Below are 22,242 nucleotides of genomic sequence, written 5' to 3' on the forward strand. Positions count from 1 at the left end.
AGATTTTGCATCAGTGTACATAAGAGATATAGTTTCTTATATTGTCTTTTTCTGGTTTTGGTATCAGGGTAATACTGGCGTCAGAGTTTGAATTGGGAAGTGTACCCCCTTGTTATACTTTTTGGGAGAGTGTTTTTGAAGAATTTGTAATCTTCTGTAAATCATTGGTAAAATTGAACAATGAAGCCATTTTTACCCCTGTAACTTTTAAACTATATATTGACAGAGCAGGTTCCTGACAAAGTAAAGGCTAAATATATGAATATAATATCTTTAACCAGAAAAATTTTAAATTTGTTGAATCTGTGAAAAAGGATGGTTTTGCCAGATATGGAAATCTTGGTTGACAGTTTTCTTTCACACCCCGCTCAGCCTTGCTCCCAGGCTTTGACTATGACATCACATGTCATCTGGTCTTCCTGGTTTCTAATGAGAATTCAGCTGGGAAGATTATTAGGAGCCATTGTAGGTGATGAGTTGCTTGCTTCTCTCCTACTGCTTTCCAACTTATCTATTTGTCTTTGTGTTTTGACAATATCCCTATAATATATCTCTGTGTGAATCTCTTTCAGATTATCGTGCTTGGAATTTGTTATCTTCTTGGATTTGTATATTCACATCTTCAGTCAAGTTTTGGAAGTTTTTGGCCATTAATTCTTCATATATTTTGTTCTGCCCTTTTACTCTTTTCCTTCTTGAAGTCCTATGATGCTTATATCTGTGCTCTTGATGATATCCCTTAAGACTGTTAGGCCCTGTCAGTTTTCTTCATTTTCTTTTATATCTGCTCCTTAGACTTGGTAATTTTAATTGTCCTATGTTTAAGTTTATTGATCTTTCTGCCTGCATGAATGTGCTGTTGAATCAGTCTAGTGAAATTGTTGTTTTAGTTTTTGTGCTTTTCAGTTTCAGAATTTGATTATTTTTAATAATTTCTATTTTGTTATTGATATTTTGATGTTGTTTATACATTGTTTTCTTGATTTACTCTAGTCTTTGTCCATGATTTCCTTTAGTTCATTGCGCATATCTAAGACAGCTGATTTAATGTTTTTGACTAATAATTCTAATATCTGGCTTCTTCAGGAATTATTTCTGCCAATTTGTTTTTTACTATGGATGAGTCATATATCTTCCTGTTTCTTTGTATGTATAATTTTTTCTTTGGATCTGGATATTCTCAGTAGTATTCTTGGGTAATTCTGGAATTCTGATTCTCCTACACCTCAGATATTGAAGATTTTTAGTATTTGAAGTCTGAAGCTGTCTTTGCGATTTTTCCAAGCTAATTTTACAGTATTTATTCTATGTTGTGTGTGGTGACTGGTTTCTGTTCCATTATGTCCACAGTCAGCCAACGATGTAGCAAATGTTTTCCCCCAAAAAAGGTCTTTTTGTCTCTTTAAATCTTGTTATAGATGTCTCTGAGGGAAGCTGCTATACCGCAAAGGCTGACACCAAGGCCAATATCTGCTCCAGTACCTCAGGGAATCACTAGACCAACCAAAACATGTAACCCCCAATAAAACCCGACAGGGTCCCCACTGCCAACTCTAGCACTAGCCAGACACTCCAGGAACTTGGGCTGCTGTCATCACAGCTCTAGTATGGCTGACTAGTTGGATAGGTAGCTAGCTCGTGCATGCCACTCTTTTACAAAGATCATCCTCATCACAGTGCTGTAAGTGTCTGATCTGGTTCCAAAGTTTCAAAATAGAGTTGTCCCTTGAACAGTGCGGGGGTTAGAGATGCCAACATCCCGCACAGCCGCAAATTCATGTACAACTTTTGACTCCTCAAAAGCTTAACTACTAGCCTGTCTACTGGAAGCCTTACCAATAACATAGTCGATTAACACATTTTTATACTATACATATTATATATATGTATATATATTCTTACACTAAAGTAAGCTAGAGGAAAGAAAACGTTAAGAAAATCTTAAGGAAGACAATGTATATTTGTAATACTGTACGTATTTATTGAAAAAAGTTCAAACCCATGTTGTTTAATGGTCAACGGTAGTTGATTCATATCACTCTTTTTGGATCATTGTTGCTTTGTTGATTGGACCACCTCTACAGATTCTTCCTCCACCATTTTGCATGCCATCACTTCTCCCCACTCTTTTAAATCATGTGTTTCTGATCCTTGCCGTATTAGCTATTACAATGGTGATTTAAAATTTTGGTTTTCCATTTCTGTAATTTATAGGAAAGAAGAGACATTTGCTTTCTTTATGGTAGAATTTTCTAGGTGAATTTGAATTAGAAATTGACATTGATGTTGCAAGTAAGATTTTCTGTATTTCTATATGTGTAATGATACGTGTAGAGAAGGTTCATTTTATGCATGTAAAATCATATGTGGGACATCAAAATGGCGGCCTGAGATGAGCCTCTGTACAGCTCCCCTGGAATTTACAACTAATCGGACAACAATCACTCCACAAAGGACTCCCTGCACAGCAGACAGGCAAGACGAAGAGGCCCACTGCTGAATTCACCTAAAGGTGGGAGAATCATGCAAATGGGGGAAGAGGGAAGGGAGAAGTGCGGAGACTGAGCCGGGCGGGCGCAGGACGCAAACCTGACTCAGTGCTCTGAGCTCACTGCATCCCGGAACTACCGCAGCTGCTGGAGATGGAAGAACTCGGACTGCTAGGGCTCCGCTTAGGGCCCACAGGGCTGAGGGGGCAGCATATAACACGGCTGAATCCAACGCTCATGGCAGAGACCTCGGAGAAAAGACAGAGAAAAGAAGGCTGAAAACAGAGGTTTAAGCCCTCACTGCCGAGCAAAGACCGAAAGCCTTAGACACTGAGACTAGTCGCCCCCTTCCTACCCTCCAAGAACTCGCCCGCCCCCAACTGCCCGGCGCTAGAAGCGGAACAGTAGCAGTGTCAGATCAAAAGAGCAGAGTGTTTGCTGTTCTGAGAACTGTGGACCGCAGACACAGACTCGCAGCCCAACTAGTTCCAGCAAAGAGGAGGAGCTGTGGAAGTGGGACCAGCTGTGGTGGTGGTCACTGCCATTGCTCTGGGCTACCTCTCACAACTCACCCCTCCCCTGGCCCCACCTATCTGGGTGGATACCTGCAGGAGTAAACAGAACTGCTGAAATAAACGGGCTCTGAATCTGGTGCAGAAAGAGCTTTGGAACTTCAAAAGCTCTCCCCATCCCCACAGGGACGTGGCGCCCTATGACCTAGGTGAACTGTTAACAGAGGAGAAGCCCGTCTCCCAGGGAATCCACCCATTGTGTGAAAACCTGGAATAGAGCAGAGAAAACATACCACTACTGTGTCAGAGAGGGAAAAAAAGGCAGCAGTCAGAGAGAAAATAAAACATTCTATCAACAAGTATTGGAAAAAAAAAAAAAAAGACCTCTTCCTATCAACCTGTTGCAGAAGCCACTCCTGTAGATGTCTAGGAAGAGAAATAATAAATTAGTACTTGCCATGAATAGCCAAGGCAACAAGACAGCTCAGAAAAAAAGTGAAAAGTCTCCAGAAAAGGAACTTAAATATATGGAAATATGTGACTTAAGTGACAGAGAATTCAAGAATGCAGTTCTGAAAAAACTCAACGAGATGCAAGAAAATACAGAAAAGCAATTTAATGAACTCAGAAACGCAATCAAAGAACAAGATGAGCATTTTATGAAAGAGATTGAAATTTTAAAAAGAACCAAATGGAATTTCTGGAGATTAAGAACTCAATAGAAGAAATTAAGAATGAATAACCAGCTTAGGTAGTACAGTTGACCAGATGGACGAAAGAATCAGTGACATCGAAGATAGAAACCTCGAAATTACACAGATGGAAGAAGAAAGAGACTTTAGACTTAAAAGAAATGAAAGAACTCTACAAGAACTTTCTGACTCTATCAGAAAGAGCAATATAAGAATAATGGGCATATCAGAAGGAGAAGAAAGAAAGAAGAGAACAGAGAATATGTTCAAACAAATTGTTGATGAGAACTTCCCAAACTTGTGGACAGAACTGGATCCCTGAATCCAAGAAGCAAATAGAACCCCTAATTACTTCAATCCCAACAGGCCTTCTCCAAGGCACATTGTAGTAAAGCTGTCTAAAATGAACGACAAAGAAAGAATCCTCAAGGCAGCCAGGGAAAAGAAGACGGTAACCTACAAAGGAAAGCCCATTAGATTATCATCAGAATTTTTAGCAGAAACTCTACAAGCCAGGATGGAGTGGAACCAAATATTCAAAATATTGAAAGAGAGAAATTATGAGCCAAGAATAATATATCCAGCAAAGATATCCTTTACATGTGAAGGAAGAATAAAGACCTTTTCAGACATACAGAAGCTGAGGGAATTTTCAAATACATGACCTGCACTACAAGAAATACTAAAGAAGGCTATTCGACTACCATCAACAGGGACAATTTGTGGCAACATAAAAAGGGGGAGAGTAAAGGCCTGAACTGGAATATTGGAATGGAGAAAGTAAGCATGCTGAAGAAAATGGAATACTCTAAATATCAAACTTTCTTTTACATAAACTTATGGGTTACCACTCAGAAAAAATCCAGAACTGAAATGTATACTGTAATAAAAGAAGAAACAGAAAGAAACATCATAGAATACCACCACACAAAATAATAGACAACAACAAAAAGGCAAAGAAAAAATGGAGACAGTCTTACCAGAAAACTAAAGATAGAATGACAGGAAATCCTCACATATCAATAATCACCCTAAATATAAATGGACTGAAATCACCAATAAAGAAACACAGAGTAGCAGATTGGATCAAAAAACTAAACCCAACCATATGCTGTCTCAAAGAGACACATCTCAGCTATAAGGAGAAGCATAGACTCAAAGTGAAAGGGTGCAAATTAACACTTCGAGCATATGGTACCCAGAGAAAATCAGGTGTAGCCATAATGATATCAGATGAAACAGACTTCAGGGTGAAAAAGATAACAAGAGACAACGATGGAAATTTCATAATGGTAAAGGGGACTATACAACAAGAAGACATAACATTCATCTATATTTATGTCCCAATCAGGGAGCACCAAAATATACCAAGCAACTACTAACAGAATTAAAGGGAAAAGTTGACCAAAACACAATTATACTAGGTGACTTAAATACATCATTGACAGCTATTCATAAATCATGCAAACAGAAAACAAATAACGAAATAGCATCCCTAAATGACACATTAGATGAAATGGACATAATTGACATATATAGAGCACTTCATCCTTATAAATCAGACTACACGTTCTTTTCGAGTGTACATGGAACATTCTCAAGGATAGATTATATATTGGGACATAAAATCAGCCTCGGCAAATTTAAGAAGATTGAAATCATACCAAGCATATTCTCTGTTCACAAGGCTTTGAAATTGGATATCAACTGCAAAAAGAAAGCAGGAAAAAACACAAATACATGGAGATTAAACAACATGCTTTTAAAGAACGACTGGGTCAAAGAAGAAATTAGAGGAGAGCTCAAAAGATACATAGAAACAAATGAAAATGAAAATATATCCTACCAAAATTTTTGGGATGAAGTGAAAACAGTTTTAAGAGGGAAATTTATATCATTACAGGCCTATCTCAAGAAACAAGAAAAATCCCAAATAAAGAACCTAACGTTACAACTTAAAGGACTAGAAAAAGAAGAACAAGTGAAACCCAAGGTCAGCAGAAGAAAGGAAATAACAAAAATCAGAGCAGAACTAAATAAAATCGAGAATAAAAAGACAATAGAAAAAATTAATGTTACAAAGAGCTGGTTCTTTGAAAAGATTATCAAAATTGACAAAGCCTTGGCTAGACTCACTAAGATAAGAAGAGAGAAGACACTAATTAACAAAATCAGAAATGAGAAAGGGGAAGTTATCACAGACACCACAGAAATACAAAGGATCATCCAAGAATACTATGAAGGACTATATGCCACCAAATTTAATCACCTAGAAGAAATGGAGAAGTTCTTAGAAACATATAGCCTTCCAAGGCTGAACCATGAAGAACTGGAAAATCTAAACAGACCGATCACCAGCAGTGAAATTGAATCAGTCATCCAAAACCTTCCTAAAAGCAAAAGTCCGCGACCAGATGGCTTCACTAGTGAATTCTACCAAACCTTCAAAGAGAATCTAATACCAATCCTGCTCAAACTGTTCCAAAAAACTGAAGAAGAGACAGTAGTCCCTAACTCATTTTATGAGGCCAACATTACCCTGATACCAAAATCTTGTAAGGACAACACAAAAAAAGAGAACTACAGACCAATATCTCTGATGAATACAGACGCAAAAATTCTGAACAAAATTCCAGCAAATCGAATACAACAATGCATTAAAAAGATTATTCACCATGACCATGTAGGGTTCATCCCCTGGGCACAAGAATGGTTCAACATCTGCAAATCCTTCAATGTTTCACATCACATAAAGAAAGGCAAAAATCATATGATTCTATCAATTGATGCAGAAAGCATTTGACAAGATACAACATCCATTTATGATGAAAACACTAAAATAGGTGTAGAAGGAAAATACCTTAACAAAGGCCATATACGACAAGGCGTCAGCTAATCTCATAATTAATGGTGAAAAACTGAAGCTCTTTGCTCTACGTTCAGGAACACGACAGGGTTGTCCCCTATCACCTCTGCTTTTCAACATAGTGTTGGAAGTCCTTGCTGGAGTAATCAGGCAAGAGAAAGAAATAAAAGGCATGCAAATTGGGAATGAGGAAGTTAAATTATCACTCTTTGCAGATGACGTGATGCTATATATAGAAAACCCTAAAGAGTCCATGTAATAGCTGTTAGAAAAAAATCAACGAATACAGTAAAGCTGCCAGCTACCAAATCAACGTACAAAAGTCCATTGCTTGACTATATTCTAACAATGAAATCTCAGAAAAAGAAATGTAAAAAAGAATTCCTTTTGCAATTTCAGCAAAAAGAATAAAATACTTAGGAATAAACTTAACCAAGGATGTGAAGGACCTTTGTGTTGAAAACTATAAGACATTTTTGAAAAAAATTGAAGAAGACGCAAAGAAATGGAAAGACATTCCGTGCTCATGGATTGAAAGAATCAACATAGTTAAAATGGCCATATTACCCAAAGCCATATACAGATTTAGTGCAATCCCCAGCAAAATCCCAATGGCATTTTTTAAAGAAATAGAACAAAAAATCATCAGATTTGTTTGGAACCATAAAGACTTCGAATAGCCAACGCAATCTTAAGAAAAAAGAACAATACTGGAGGTATCAAACTGCCTGACTTTAACTTGTACTGCAGGGCTACAATAATCAAAACAGCATGGTATTGACAGAAAAACAGATACATCGACCAATGGAATAGAATTGAGAATTCAGAAATAAAACCACATAAATATGGACAGATAATTTTTGACAAAGAAGCTAAAAACATACAATGGAGGAAAGACAGCCTCTTCAATAATTGGAGCTGGGAGAATTGGATAGCCACGTGCAAAATAATGAAACTGGACTGTTATTTGTCACCATGTAGCATAATTAATTCAAAATGGGTGAAAGAGTTAAGCATAAGACCTGACACAATAAGCTGCATAGAATAAAACATAGGTACTGAATTTATGGACCTTGGGTTCAAAGAGCATTTTATGAATTTGACTCCAAAAGCAATGGAAGTAAAAGCTAAAATAAACAAATCGGACTATATGAAACTTAAAAGCTTCTGCACAGCAAAAGAAGCTATCGACAAAATAAGGAGGCAATCAACTGAATGTGAGAACATATTTGCAAAAACTGCGTCCTGTAAGGGGTAATATCCAAAATATACAAGGAACTCATGAAACTCAACAACAAAAAGACAAACAACCTAGTTGAAAAATGGGCAGAGGACCTGAAGAGACATTTCTCCAAAGAGGACATATAGATGGCAAATAGACATATGAAAAAATTCTCAACATCAGTAATCATCAGAGAAATGCAAATAAAACCCACAATGAAATATCACCTCACCCCAGTCAGAATAGCTATCATCAACAAGACAAATAGTAACAAGCGTTGGAGAGGCTGTGGAAAAAAAGGAACCCGCATCCACTGTTGGTGGAATGCAGTTTGGTGTAGCAGTTACGGAAGGCAGTGTGGAGGTTCTTCAAAAAATTACGAATAGAATTACCATATGACCCAGCAATCCCTCTCCTGGGTATCTACCGATAAAATCTGAAAGCATTTATCCATGGAGACAAGTGTGCTCCAATGTTCATTCCAGCTTTGTTCACGGTGGCCAAGACATGGAAACAACCAAAGTTTTCCTTCGATAGATGAATAGATAAAGAAGTTGTTCTATATATACACAATGGAGTAGTATTCGTTGGTAAGAAAAGATGATATAGGAACATTTGTGACAACATGGATGGATCTTGAGAATATAATGCTAAGGGAAATAAGTCAGACTGAAAAAGCAGAGAACCGAATGATTTCACTGATATGTGGTATATAAACCAAAAACAACGAAAGAACAAGACAAACAAATGAGAAACAAAAACTCATAAACACAGACAATAATTTAGTGGTTACCAGAGGGTAAGAGGGGTGGCGGGAGGGAGATGAGGGTAAGGGACATCAAATATACGGTGATGGAAGGAGAACTGACTGCGTGGTGAACACACAGTGGGATTTATAGATGATGTAATACAGAATTGTACACCTGAAATCTATGTAATTTTACTAACAAATGTCACCCCAATAAATTTTCAAAGAAGGGAAAAAAAGCCATATGTGGATAAACTTGTGTGTATATAACTAAGTAATTGTATAAGTGTTTTATCACCACGTTTATAAATTTTTTGTCTGTAGCTGTAGTTGTAGCATAAATGTATGTGTAGTTATAAAAGTCTTCAGGAACTGGGAAGATATTTGTCAAAGGGTACAAATGTAAGATGAGTAGGTCTAGAGATTTAATATACAGCATGATGATTATAGTTAAAAATGTTTCGAATAGTGGAAATTTCCTGAAAACGTAGATTTCAGGTGCTCACATGACACACCAATGACCACGATGTGTGGAGAATGTATGTCCGTGAACTTGTGTGGTAATCATTTCACTGTGTCCGTGTGTAGTAAGTCATCATGCTGTACACCTTCAGTTTTTATAGGAAAGTAAAAAATCTTTACTTATATCTATTGACATATAATCAGAATTTACAAGATTATATATATATATAGTTATTTATTTTACAAGCCTGGATGCCTACCTAGTTTGTAGATGATTATAGATGTGTGTAGAGCCCGAGACACATCTGCCTGTGTAACAGTGGAGATGCCAGTGTTTATTCAGTAATTGCCATATACCAGACACTGGTCCCAGTATTTATTTAATAAATTAAAATGCTTAATAGTAGCTCGTTTAATTCTCACAATTTCCTTAAATTTACTGAGGATCAGAATTGAAATAATTTTTCCAAAGTCACAGAGCTAGAAAGTGCCATATTGTAGCTGCAGTTTTCTGCCATCACTTTGTACCACAATGTCTTCTTTAGGAGCCCCCAGAAAAGTAGGCTTTCTAGGACAGTTTTATTTATTTTTATTTTATTTTTTAAAGATTTTTATTGGGATAGGACAACAGGACTTTACTGAGGGACAGTGTGTACTTCCAGGAGTTTTTCCAAGTCAAGTTGTTGCCATTTCAGTCTTGGTTGTGGAGGACACAGCCCAGCTACAGGTCCAGTTGCTGTTGTTGTTGCAGGGGGCACAGCCCACCATCCCTTGCTGGAATCGAGGAATCGAATCAGCAACCTTGTGGTTGAGAGCCCACTGGCCAGTGTGGGAATCGAACCGGCAGCCTCGGGCATTAGGAGCATGGAGCTCCAACTGCCTGAGTCACTGGGCCAGCCCTCTAGAACAGTTTTAGAATTTGATATCCTTATAGTTTCTAGTCTAAATATCTACCGATTAAATGAGGTATCAGTTTATGTTTATATTGTTCGGACTGGAAAATTCCTTTGATAAAAATGGTTCTCTAGGTTTAATGCTCGTATTTAGGGCTTATGTAGGCAAAGTACATAAGTAGTATAAATTTTGAAAAACAAGAAAAAAACCATGAAAAGTTAATGCATAAATTAATACTGAAAGCTCAGAACTGCTGAAGTATGAAGGTTTGTTTACTAACTGCAAGGCTATTTAAAGTGGTGCCAAGGTCTGCTGTGCTAGAACCCAATGCTTTAATATTTAATAGGGATCACATCTTTCCAGATAAAGAATGAACTGACCTAGAATGTCTACCTTTGGTCCTATTCATTATTAGCACGTTTTTATGGAGGGCCTTGTTTGGAATTGTTTCCTATTACAATATTCTGGGTCTGCAAATATCAGCACCCGTAGGTGCTCTGAGAGACCATGCTTCTCATCCCTCTCCGCAATACCCAGCAGGTTTCTAGGGGCACAGATTAAATTCCCTCATCACTGTGCATCAATTAAATGCAAACCAACACCTTGCTCTGTAGGCCTCCAGAGGGCTTTATTGTTCTGCAGAATGCTGGCCAGCAGCATCTGTCTCTCGTCCAGTCTCCAGTTTAATTCGTTTGGGGGTAAGTTTTTCTCCCCAGGATGAAAACAGGATTTTGCTTCAGACAGCAAATTTACATTTGTATTTTAAATTAAGCTTTATAGCATTAGCATTATTGAGATTCTACTGATTCAAATATCAAAAGAATTAAACCATGAGAAATCAAGTGCTCCTCTTTATCAGTATTTTGTCCACAGTTCTGCATTTAGCTGCTGGTTTTGATGTATAAACATTTTGTATATACGTGGAATCCTGAGGAGGATTAAATAATTCAGTTTGGATGAAGAAGAAACTGGAGAGGCGCTTGAACTCCTGGGAGCATTTATTATTTATAACAAGAACTTTGCTACGAGGCCTGCACTCCACCCCATCCCCCACCTGAGAGCGAGAAGGCGCTCGCCCCGTATTTCTTTTCTCCTTCCCAGGGTCCTGTGGAAGTATTATAGGGGAAGGGCAATTCTGCCTTCTGCTCTCACACATAGGCCTAAGGGAGTCGAAGCAAGATTCCTGTGATTAATGCACTGTAGGTTCCCCCTGGGCAGGGGCCAGAATTATGGCAGCTTTTCTTTCTCACCTTAGTGTTCTGTACTTGAGGTCGATTTTTTTTTTCCAGAGAGGAAGGAGAAGCAGTTTTTCAATGAGGCCGTCTATAGAAATAGAATTTGAGCAGCAGGAACACTAGGAAGCTGGGAACGTCTGCAGGACCAGTAATTCTGATGTTATTAGTGGTGGTGCTATAACAAGCACTGAGCATAAGTAGCAGTTTCTCTGCATCCAGTATCTGGCATTTTCTATAACCATCCTCTCAGTAGCTCAGTGAAGATGTTTTAGATGCAGTTTGACAGAAGCTGTGACTTATGCAGAGCCAAGTGGGGCTGGCATCCCACAACTTTGCAGTGAGGCGTGGAGAAAAAGGGCATTGGGTCACCTTAGTTGTGAAGGCAGCATTGCCAGCCTTTTGGGTCAATTAGGTCTGTCTTTGCAGGAGTCAGAAAAACACTGACACTTTTAAACATTCACATGAAATCTTTGGCCCATGTCCGTTTATCTTTGTGACAGGAATGTGGCATTCTCTGGACTCCTTACCCTGTGGTGTTTCATTAACATGCAAAAGCGGGCTTGCAAGGGAAATCAGATGCTTGGAGAATCAGAGGTTCAGATTCTGGGGCTTCAGCATTGCATTAAAGGAATTGACCCTGACTCAATCCATTTCATTGTCCATTTTGATAACTTAATATTAGTACCCACCAGACATCAGAAGGCAAAGCTCACATCCTTTGATCAAATACTTTATCCAGTGTGAGGGGATTGTGCAGCAGCAGGTTGCTGTATCCTGAGAGCCCTTACCCAGTGTCTTCTGTCACCACCCTTTGTGTCTGATCATGTAGCACCTGCTATGCCCTTATCCCTGCCCAGCACTGTGGCCACCCCATTTGACCAGCCACAGGTTGATGGCCAAGGAACCATGACTGTCCTGTTGGAGACACCCCGTGTACTGTTTGCCATCTACACCAGGTCTAGGTCCAGTGGAAGCTTGAATGAACTGAGAGAACTTGCAAAGCAAATTTTGGTGTAATTCATTTTGTGGGAAAAATAAAAATATAGCCTGTAATATTTTTGCAAGAGGTAGGTCTCTGCGATCAGGAAATCAGACAGCAATAGTAGATACTCAAACCTGGAATAACAGACCTACTTTCTTTTGGGGGTTGCCAGCTCTGTTGAAGTCTTTTCATATTCATAAGGTAAGAGCAAAAGCATATGTGTGTGCATGCACACTCCATAAGGTTTAGCTGCTTCTCTCAGAGGAGGAAATCTAAATGAAAACACAAATTCCCTTAGTTTAGCGAGCGTTCTACTTAGAGTACAGTGTCCTGAGGTGAAAAATCCACACCAATTCCCTCCCTGCTGTTTACTCCTGTTTTGGATGGTGACACATGTTTATCTTTGAATTGATATTGCAGGGTTTGGACTGGCCAGAGCTCACCTGAGTGCAGTCCAGTCACCAGTGTGTCTCTTAGGCTGTTTTTCACTCAGATAACCCCAGTATCTGAACCAGGACTTCAGTATCAGTGGGATAGAGGCGGGTTCCCAGAGAAAGGGAATGAGGAGGGTTGGAGAAAGATTGAAAAATTGAGAGGGAGGGATGGAGAAGAGGAAGAGGAGGGAGACAAGGGAGAAAGAACACACAGTGAAAATGGAAGTGGTAGGCACTTATTAGGTTGGTGCAAAAGTAATTGCGGTTTAAAAGGTTAAAAATAATGGCAAAAACCACAATCACTTTGGCATCAACCTAGTATCTTGACTCCTTTCTGGAGCTCTGATGGAGGCCTGTGAAATACCACTCCTGGCTTATAAATGGGGCAGAGCATGCTGAGGTAACTGCATCTCACCTGAACTGTCCATTTTTGGAGGTCTCCTGCCCTAAACCACCTCTCCTTGTAACAGGAACTGTTACCTCAGATGGCGCCTCCACCTCGAGGCTTCACTGTCACCCCAGTGGAGGGAGGTACTGCCTGACTGCCACACTGTCATGTTGTGTGGGGTACGATTACATTTCCATTCTTGTGCCAAGTTTGGCTTTACAGAGTTCAATATTTTCTTAGTTTTTACTTATTTACTTTTTAATGTACTTATTCTTTACCAAATGCTCCATCAGCTCTGTCAGAAACCTTTCCATGTTATTTTCCAGATTGTCACACACAGCACCTGTTGGTTCCCCCATTGTCTGTTTTGCGTGGGTTGCCCTCTGTGGACAAAAAAAGGGGTTCTATGGAAAGTAACCTCACAGGGTGATCTGATCATAAATTCCTAACTGAGCAGGTCATGGTGGGTAGTCATGCCTCAGGCATGACATTTCTTTACCAAAAGGCTTATCTTTGCCTTAAGCAAGCCCTATCCATTGTTTCTGTGCATCTAGGTTAACACACCTTTGAAATGCCCCCTTTCAGATTCCTCAAGATAGCACATAATCTTCAAGACCCGGTCTTATTTTACTATAAGACCGGGTCTAATATGATGTGATGTGATATAATTAATATAATACCAGGTCTTATATTAATTTTCACTCCCAAAGATGCATTAGAGCTGATCCGGCTAAGTCTTATTTTCAGGGAAATGCGGTAATCTTTATGTTCCCTCCATAATCAAATGCATAAAAAGAACCTGTAAAACTTAATTCTCTGGAGTATTTGAGATCTTGCTCCCTGACATATGTAGTCAGTTTGGCTCAAATAAACTCTTATAAAAATTCTCTACAGGTTTGGGCATTTCTTACCTTGACACCTCCTATAAGTCTCCACTGCTTGCATATGACCCAGATCCTAGATCCTGTGTCTTTCTTTCTTAGTTAATCCCTCAATTTGCTCAAGTACAAATTCCAGTAGCTTCCAGATTAGGTTGAAAGTGATCTTCCCTCAGCATGGCAAAGGCACTCCTCTAACTCTCAGTCTTGCTGGTGAGAGCCTATTCTACATTACTCCAGCCCAGTGTGCTGAGAGTGTGGGGCTGCTCCTTTCTCTTTGGATACTTTTGTTTTTGGATACCCCAGGTTGTTCACTGAATGTGAAAGAATTCACAAGTCTCAAAAAGAATACAGGTTAGAAAGCTTATTTACGAAAAGTGCTGGCAGGGAAGTTGCCAGGGGCAGTCTTGAGCAGACAACTGCCCTGATCTTTAGATTAGCTTTTCCTTATATAGGAAAGGGGGAGTCCGTCAGGCAGGTCTGAGGGCTGACATTGCTTCCTGGGGTCTGGTCTGTTTTAAGATAATGTTATCTCCAGACTCCAGGGGCTTTTTGTGTCACCAGTAAAAACTACAAGGGAGTTGCAAAATGGATTCCGGTGTTGAGAAGCATGAGAATTAAGAAATTGCCCTGGCCAGGTTAGGATTCTGCTAATTAAATGGATTAACGAGGTATGGGTAGCCTTGGGAAAGGGAACAAAACAGAGTTCTTAAATTAATCACTGAGGGGAGAAATAAAGAGAAAGCAGCTGAATGTCAGGATGGATCTAACTGCAAATTAAGTCAACAAGTAACCCCCATATAATATGGTTGTTAGGTTCCTAAAACTGCCATGTTATATGAAACAAAGAACTAGTACAAAAAAGGGGGTTACGTTCCAAAAATTTAAAAATATATACTGTGGGGACAAAACCCCAAAAAACAGTTTCCAGGCTCTCGGCCTCACATAGAAAGGTGCTGGCTCAGGTAGTAAATGGCCATCAACTGTGATCGGATGCCAGCAGCTGTGGCTAGTTGGCCGTCAGCTGTAACCCGTAGGCCATTGGCCACTAATATAATGGCTGTGGCTATGCTAGCAAAAAGGAATGGGGGCTAGCAAGAAGATGGTGGCTGGCAAGCGCGGACTGCTGTTAGGCAGATTATGTAGATCCTGCTTCCTGTGTCTCCAGCCCAGCAGCCAGCGAGAATATATTGGTTTGACTCCCCTATCTATGGCTCCGTGGGTGTTCCTTTTTGGCCTTACCGTGTCCTGCATTCTTGGGCGGGGAGTCGGAGCTGAGACCCTGCACGACAAATGGCGCAGCGAGCAGGGTCCCCTGCGTGACATATACTATTATATTTTTATAATTAAGAGAAATATCTTTATTAAAGCAACTTTCACCAATAATATAACATGTTAATATGTATTAAATAATGTTTTCTTCGTCATCACTATTAAGCACCATTAACCGAGGGCATTTTCTTTTTGACAAGATATCTTCATTCTCTGAACTTAATACTCCATGAACAAAATTAATTTAAAATTCTAATAAATTTTAAAATTCTGCAGTCAAATCTGATACGACATTCATGCTTGAATGAAAATTTTCAAATGTGATATCTTTTGCTCTTAAAAGCTTTTATGTTCTGTGTTATTCGGGGATTTTCCTAATTTCAGATGAGATATTTTTCGCTCTTAAAAGCTCTTAATACGTTCCATGTTGTTCAGGGATTTCCCTAATTTCGAATGAGATACTCTTTGCTCTTGAAAGCTCTTACTATGCTCCGTGTTGTTCGGGAATTTCTCTAATTCTCAAACCATGTTAGAGTGAAACTGTGTTCTAGAATGCTGTGTTGTACGAGGGTTTTCCTCAATTCTCGAACCGTGTTAGAGGGAAACCGTGTTATAGAAGTGCCATGTTATACAGGGGTTACCTGTGATTACAGATGGCTAGATAGGGAGCTATGTGGTGAATTAAACTGCAAATTAGCTACATCTAATTGTGTTATTGATTTATTGAATTTCGCCCTTACAAGTTTTACAACTTGTTTGTTCTGAAATTTCATGAGGATGTACTTGGTGTGTGTTTGTCCTTGTCCCACGTGAACTTTGCCATCAGTGTTTTTTGAAAAGTCTTGTATTATTCCAGTAATCCCTCTTCCCTTCATCTTGTTCCCTTTCTTTGTTTATAGAGGATACCTGGAGTTTTTGGGTTGATTTTTTTGTTTTGTTTTGTTTTAAGGAAAGAGAAAAGGCATCGTAGAACAGAGCCAATTTCAGAAAGCAAGCCATCAAATGAGCTTTCTTTTTAAACATTTTTTTATTTCTTATTTAAAAAATTTTAATTGTAGGAAAGAAAACAATGTGAAATTTACCCTCTTAACCATTTTTAAATGTGCAGTTCAGTATCGTTAACTATATGCACACTGTTGTGCAGACAGATCTCTACAACTTTTTTTTTTTTTTTTTTTTTTTAGATCTCTACAACTTTTTCACCTTGGAAAACTGAAACTTTATACTCATTGAATAATCCTCCCATTTTACCCTCCCTCAGCCCCTGACAACCACCATTCTACTTTTCCATGATTTTAAATGTCTACTTCAATGTCTGCTTTAAATATTCCACTACTTTAAATGTCTTGTATAAGTGGAATCATATAGTATTTGTCTTTTCCTTTTGTGACTGGCTTATTTCACTCAACATAATGTCTTCAAGGTTCATCTGTGTTGTAGCATGTGACAGGATTTCCTTGCCTTTAAAGACTGAATAACATCCTGTTGTATGTATGTGCCACATTTTCTTTACCCATTTGTCATTAGACATTTGGGATGCCTCTCTACCTCTTAGCTATTGTGAATGATGCTGAAATGAACATGGCTGTGCAATATCTCTTTGAGATCCTCCTTTCAGTTCTTTTGGATAAATAACCAGAAGTGTGATTGCTAGATCATATAATAATTTTAGTTTTAGTTTTTTTGAGGAACCTCTTTTCTGTTTTCCATAGTGGTTGCATCAGTTTACATTCCCACTAACTATATACAAGGGTTCCAATTTCTTTACATCCCCCATTCCCCCAACAGTAGTTGCTTTCTGTGTTTTATTTTTTTAATTTGTACTGTCTGTATTGGTGTAAAATACCCCTGGTCATTCGCAGTGTGAAAGGATTCACAAGACTTAGGAAAGTTTTATTAAAGATCGGGCTGAGAGAATAGAAGGCCTGTGGCAGTGTCTAAAGAAGACGGGTGCCGCACATTGTAAGGAGAGAAGCACCGGCAGAGGCATTGCCGGGGACAGAGTCTAAAGTAGACAGCTGCAGCGGGTTGCTGTTTAGCTGGGGTTTTATATTTTTCTATGCAGTATGTAGGGGGCTCGTCATCTTGCAGTTGTTCACAGTTGCAGCTGGCCCCTTCTGAGAACTATTGTCACAGTTGGTTTCCTCTGAAAATTGTCCTGGTGTTTGTCAGTCTGCAGGTGTTAGTGCTAGCTGGGGACTGAGAGCTAAGTGGTTAATCTTTAAACCTATTCCTGTTAGCTCCTAGACTCATTCTTATGAACTTTTTCTGACTTATCAGGTAATCTTTAGGTTCATTCCTGTTAGCTCCCAGACTTGTTCTCATTAATTCTTTTTTCTGACTCATCATTGTTCATCCTAATGGGTGCTAGATAATTTCTCATTGTGGTTTTGTCTACAATAATTTCTAGTATATTGTCACTCAAAACCTTTTCTGGGACTTCCGAATGCTGGGGAAGCCACTTGAATCAGTGTGACTCCTCTATGGTGATGGTGGAATGTAGACCTGAGCCTTATTTTCCAAATGAAGGTGGCCTTGGCTTTGGGGCGTTGGAGTTTTCCAAGCCTTCCTGGCCAGTGTTTCCAACTGTCTTCACCACTAAGGTTTGTCCTGTAGTATTTGAGAGGCTACAAAAAGACGTGCATGTACATGTCTTTGCATTTGTTGAATAATTACAGCTGTTGAGCACTTTTCTATATGCCCTTTGGCCACTTGTATGTCTTCTTTGGAGAAATGTCTGTTGAACTTTTTTTTTTTTTTTTGAAGGGTTTTTGTTTGTTTAATACATCTGAAAAGAATGCATATACAAAGAATTGAGACATGAGAAAGCATTGGTTCAACACTAATGAATCTATAAGAATTAGGATTTGGGGAAGGTGGAGATTACCTAAACATTTTTAAAAATTGGAAACTGCAACCCAAATAAGCTGATAAAATCCCTATTAACACTTATGAAGAGTCTTCATAAGACTCCCCCCGTGACTTTTATTAAACTAGAGAGCCCCAATTGGCTGCTCTAGAGTTCCTCATGCAAAACAGAAATAAGGGGATTCCCCTGACTGGTCCCCATGTTGTTAAATGTTCTCCCCATCCCCACCCCACCCCTAGCTTCTTAAGGAAGCAGGTCTCCATCCTCCTAACTTGAAAGAGGATGTGAATCACTCCGCAGACATCTGTCCCCTAGCACCACCCCTCATATACACCAGGTCTTCTGCTGTGTTCTAGGAACACCGTATCACACACTATCAAGCTGCACATCTATGCTAAGCATATAAGACAATGACTGACGGGGAAAAATGGTTTTTTTAATTACGTACTCAATCCATTTGGTGCATTTCAAAAGGTGCAATACTTGTTTTCATTTTATCAGTAAAAGAAGTTAGAAATTAACTTCAAAAAAAAAAATCAGCAAATGGCTACCAGATTTCCTTGAAAGTCACAGTCACGTATATAGTGCATCCTAGAAAAGAGGAGGGGCAAGACAGGTTCCACCCGCTTTCATGAGTTTCATCAAATACTGGACCTACTCAAGAGTGGAGAGAAAAGGCAACTTTCAAAAAGGAGTATGTCATTAAATGAGGCATTTACTATACTCCTTCCTAAGAGCACCAGGTGGGGAACATGTTTTCTAAACTAGATCTAGGAGGTGGAATGCACAATCACTCCATCCTCCTCCCCGTAAGGGCTGTCTGATGGTTAATGAATTTTTTAAAAATGACTAAATAAAAACAAACCCCACACACACTCCCCCCGCCCCCCCCAAAAAAAAAACCCACTAGACATCCCAGATTACTCTCCAGAGTGGAACCCAGGAGCAGCTTCAATAACCCAAATCAGTCTGCTACAGAGTCATCACAAGCATGCCTTGCTTTTAAACAAAAAACAAACAAACAAAAAACTGGAACAACAAAACAAAAACTAGTACTGATCACTTTTCTGACAATACACAATTACCCAAAATTAACTAGTACTGAGGGGGGGAAAGGGGCCATACCTACGGGCCTTGTCTCACACGAGTGCATGAGGGTAGGTGCAGGGCATTTGTCATTATTGCCAAAACAAATTTTAATTTTTAATCTTTAGTTTGATTTAAACATTGCTTTTAGTATGATGCCGACACCAGATGTGCAGAAAGGACTCTGGAGAGATGTTCATAGCAGCACACACCTGCGGCTCTTCTTCGGTTCTGGAGGCTCCAGGGCAGCCAATATTGCTTCGTCAAATACATTCTTTAGGCCTTTCTGTGTGAGCGCAGAGCACTCCACGTACTTGACAGCCTTCAGGTCCCGGGCTAGTTTCTCAGCCGTCTCTGGAGTGATAGGCTTCTGTTTGTTCTTGGCAAGTTTCTCAATAGTAGAGGGGTCATCTCTTAGATCAATTTGGGTCCCAACAAGCAAGAAAGGAGTCTTTGGACAGTGGTGAGTTATCTCAGGCACCCACTTTTCTTTCACATTTTCAAATGAGGATGGAGAGACCACTGAAAAACAGACTAGAAAAACATCTGTTTGTGGGTAACTCAGCGGTCGTAATCTGTCATAATCCTCTTGCCCTGCAGTATCAAAAAGTCCAAGAGTATATGGCTCTCCACCAATCATAACTGTGACTGCATAGTTGTCAAAAACAGTCGGTACATACTCAGATGGAAATTTGTTCGTTGTATAGGATATCAGGAGACATGTTTTACCAACGGCACCATCACCCACCACAACACACTTAATTGTCTGCATTGCTGAAACCGTTTTCTATCCACTTTAAATACTTCAAATCCGATGATGACCTCAGCTTCTCGCCGGGGCGTTGGCACTCTGTTGAACTTCTTTGTCCATTTTTAAATCAGATTACTTGGTTTTGTTGTTGTTGAGCTGTAGGAATTCTTTATATGTTCTGGTTATTATCTCCTTATCCAGATACATGATTTGTGGTTGTTTTCTCCCATCCGTACATAGGTTGCCTTTTTACTCTATTGTTATCTTTGATGTACAGAAGTTCTTACGTTTGATATTTGCCTATTTTCGCTTTTGTTGCCTGTGCTTTTGGTGTCATATCCAAGAAATCATTGCCAAATCTGACATCTTGAAGCTTTTCTCCTGTGTTTTCTTCTAAGAGTTTTATAGGTTTAGGTCTTAGTTTAGATCTTGAATCCATTGAGTTAATTTTTGTGTATGGTAAGGTCGGGGTTGGACTTCGTTCTTTTGCATGTGCATATCCAGTTTACCCAGCACCATTTATTGAGGAAATTGTCTGTTCTTCATTGTGTGTTCTTGGCACCCCTGTCAAAATCATTTGACCATATATGCAAAAATTTACTTCTGGGCTCTCTGTTGTGTTCCATTGGTTTGTGTGTCTGTCTTTATGGTACTGTTTTAACTATATGGAATTTTGATTTTGATTACTATATGGAATTTTTAATTTTCTCATATTTTCCTCTCATTTTTTAAATCTCTTTATTGTTTAGATAAACTTTATATAAGATTACCTTGTATTTATCTTCCAGCCTTGCCATTGAATTTTTTATTGCAACTGTAATGTCAGTGTCCAGGAGAAATCCCTTGATGTCTAATCATTCCTTTTACCAGCAGCCTATTTTGTTTAATGACTTCAATGATTTTCTTTTAGCTCTCTGTAGATATTAGTTTTTGTGCATGTGTGCATGCATGTACATGTCTTCGGTTAAGCTCTACTTTTACTGCCCTCTCCTCCCTCACAGGCATCTTCTACTTCTTCCCCAGTCGCTGCCTTCAGATTCCAGCAAATAGGGTATGTGTGTAAATGTCAGAACTCTGAGCCCACATTCAGACTTCTCCGTGAGTTCTGAGACTTTCCACAATTCTGTATATTCTAGTATGTTGTCACTCGAGCCCTTTTCTGGGACTCCTGAATACTGGGGAAGTTACTTGAATCAGTGTGACTCCTCTGTGGTGATGGTTGGGTGTAGACTTGAACTTAGGCCTTATTTTCCAGATGTGGCTGGCCTTGGCTTTGGGGCCTTGGAATTTTCCAAGCTTTCCTGGCCAGTGTTCCCAACTATCTCACCACTAAAGTTTGTCACGTAGTATTTGAGAGGCTGCAGAAAGACATCCCTCCCCCCGCCCCATCCCATGGTGGGAAGAGGACAGATTCCATAGGGTATACATGAATAGAGGCAGTGCTTCCTTTTCCCCATTATTTTGAAACAGTTGGGCATTGTGTCGGATGGAGATTTAGGAATTGTCCTAGCAAATTGTGACTGAAAGATCTTTTTTGCCCAAACTGCAGAACTGCTGTACTTGAATCACCCTGCTTTCCTGTACCTGGATGGCCAGTAGATGAAGCACCTATTGTCTTGGGGCATTGTCTCAGATTCACAGGGATGAGGGAAAGGAGTGTTCCCAGTGGCCAGGAATTCGATTGTGTGGGGTTGAGCAAAGCTAGGTATAACATAGGTGATGTGGGGCTCAGTGTATGGAGGCCTAACCCTGTGTCAGACCTTGCATGGAGGCAGTGGGTGCAGACCAGCAAGTTCTCTCAAGAGGGGCCTGGCTAGTCATTGCACCTGGGAGGGCCCTTTGGTGCTCTTTAACTTCCAGCTCCCGCACCTGAGTTCTGCCAGGTTCTGGTATCCTGAGGCAGGACTTCAAGCAGGTGTGCCATGTGTTCAGCAGGTTGAGTGGGATGCAGGTATACACGAAAGTTTGCTGCGCATCAATTTTCCATATTTTTCCTCTATGACAGTGCAAATATTGGAAAGGTTCTTGAGCTTACCTAGCCCCCTGGGGAATGCCCTTACCTCCTGAGTGAAGTGCCCTAGAGTGCTACTCCCCACTCTTACCCTGCTCAGCCCACCCAGCTCAGACATGTATTGGGAGCGTCCAGGGAGGAGTAACCCTGAGATTAAAGGGACCCTTAGTGCCATTGAGCTTCCTTTGAAATAGTTAAATTGCACCATCATGTATTGATGTTGCTTATATGGGTTCATTGTAGAATGTCAGGCATAAAGAAGTAAATCCAAAACATTTCTGGCATTTGAGCCATTTGACAGAACACACAACAAGCCTTCTGCACTGAGGTTGGCTCTGAGAATGGAGGAGGATGCTGGCAGGATTCCTCCCTGAGTGTGTCTGCCTTGTGGCCAGGAAAGCTGAGATGGAATAGGAAGTTTGGGAGAACTGTGGCAGTCACTCCCTCCTGA

At 39.7% G+C, this 22,242-nt stretch overlaps 2 protein-coding genes across 5 annotated transcripts in view; one reads left to right on the forward strand and one right to left on the reverse strand.

Moving 5' to 3' along the window:
- NINL (ninein like) overlaps positions 1-22,242 on the forward strand; it is a 221,351-nt gene that overhangs the window by 58,396 nt on the left and 140,713 nt on the right. The window lies entirely within an intron of this gene.
- LOC308490717 (cell division control protein 42 homolog) lies at positions 16,910-19,871 on the reverse strand. Its single transcript, XM_081033332.1, has one exon. The coding sequence runs from the start codon at positions 19,799-19,801 to the stop codon at positions 19,226-19,228; it is 576 nt and encodes a 191-aa protein (XP_080889458.1). The 5' UTR covers positions 19,802-19,871; the 3' UTR covers positions 16,910-19,225.

This window comes from Rhinolophus hipposideros (genome assembly GCF_964194185.1).
Source record: "Rhinolophus hipposideros genome assembly, chromosome: 22".
Taxonomy (NCBI): domain Eukaryota; kingdom Metazoa; phylum Chordata; class Mammalia; order Chiroptera; family Rhinolophidae; genus Rhinolophus; species Rhinolophus hipposideros.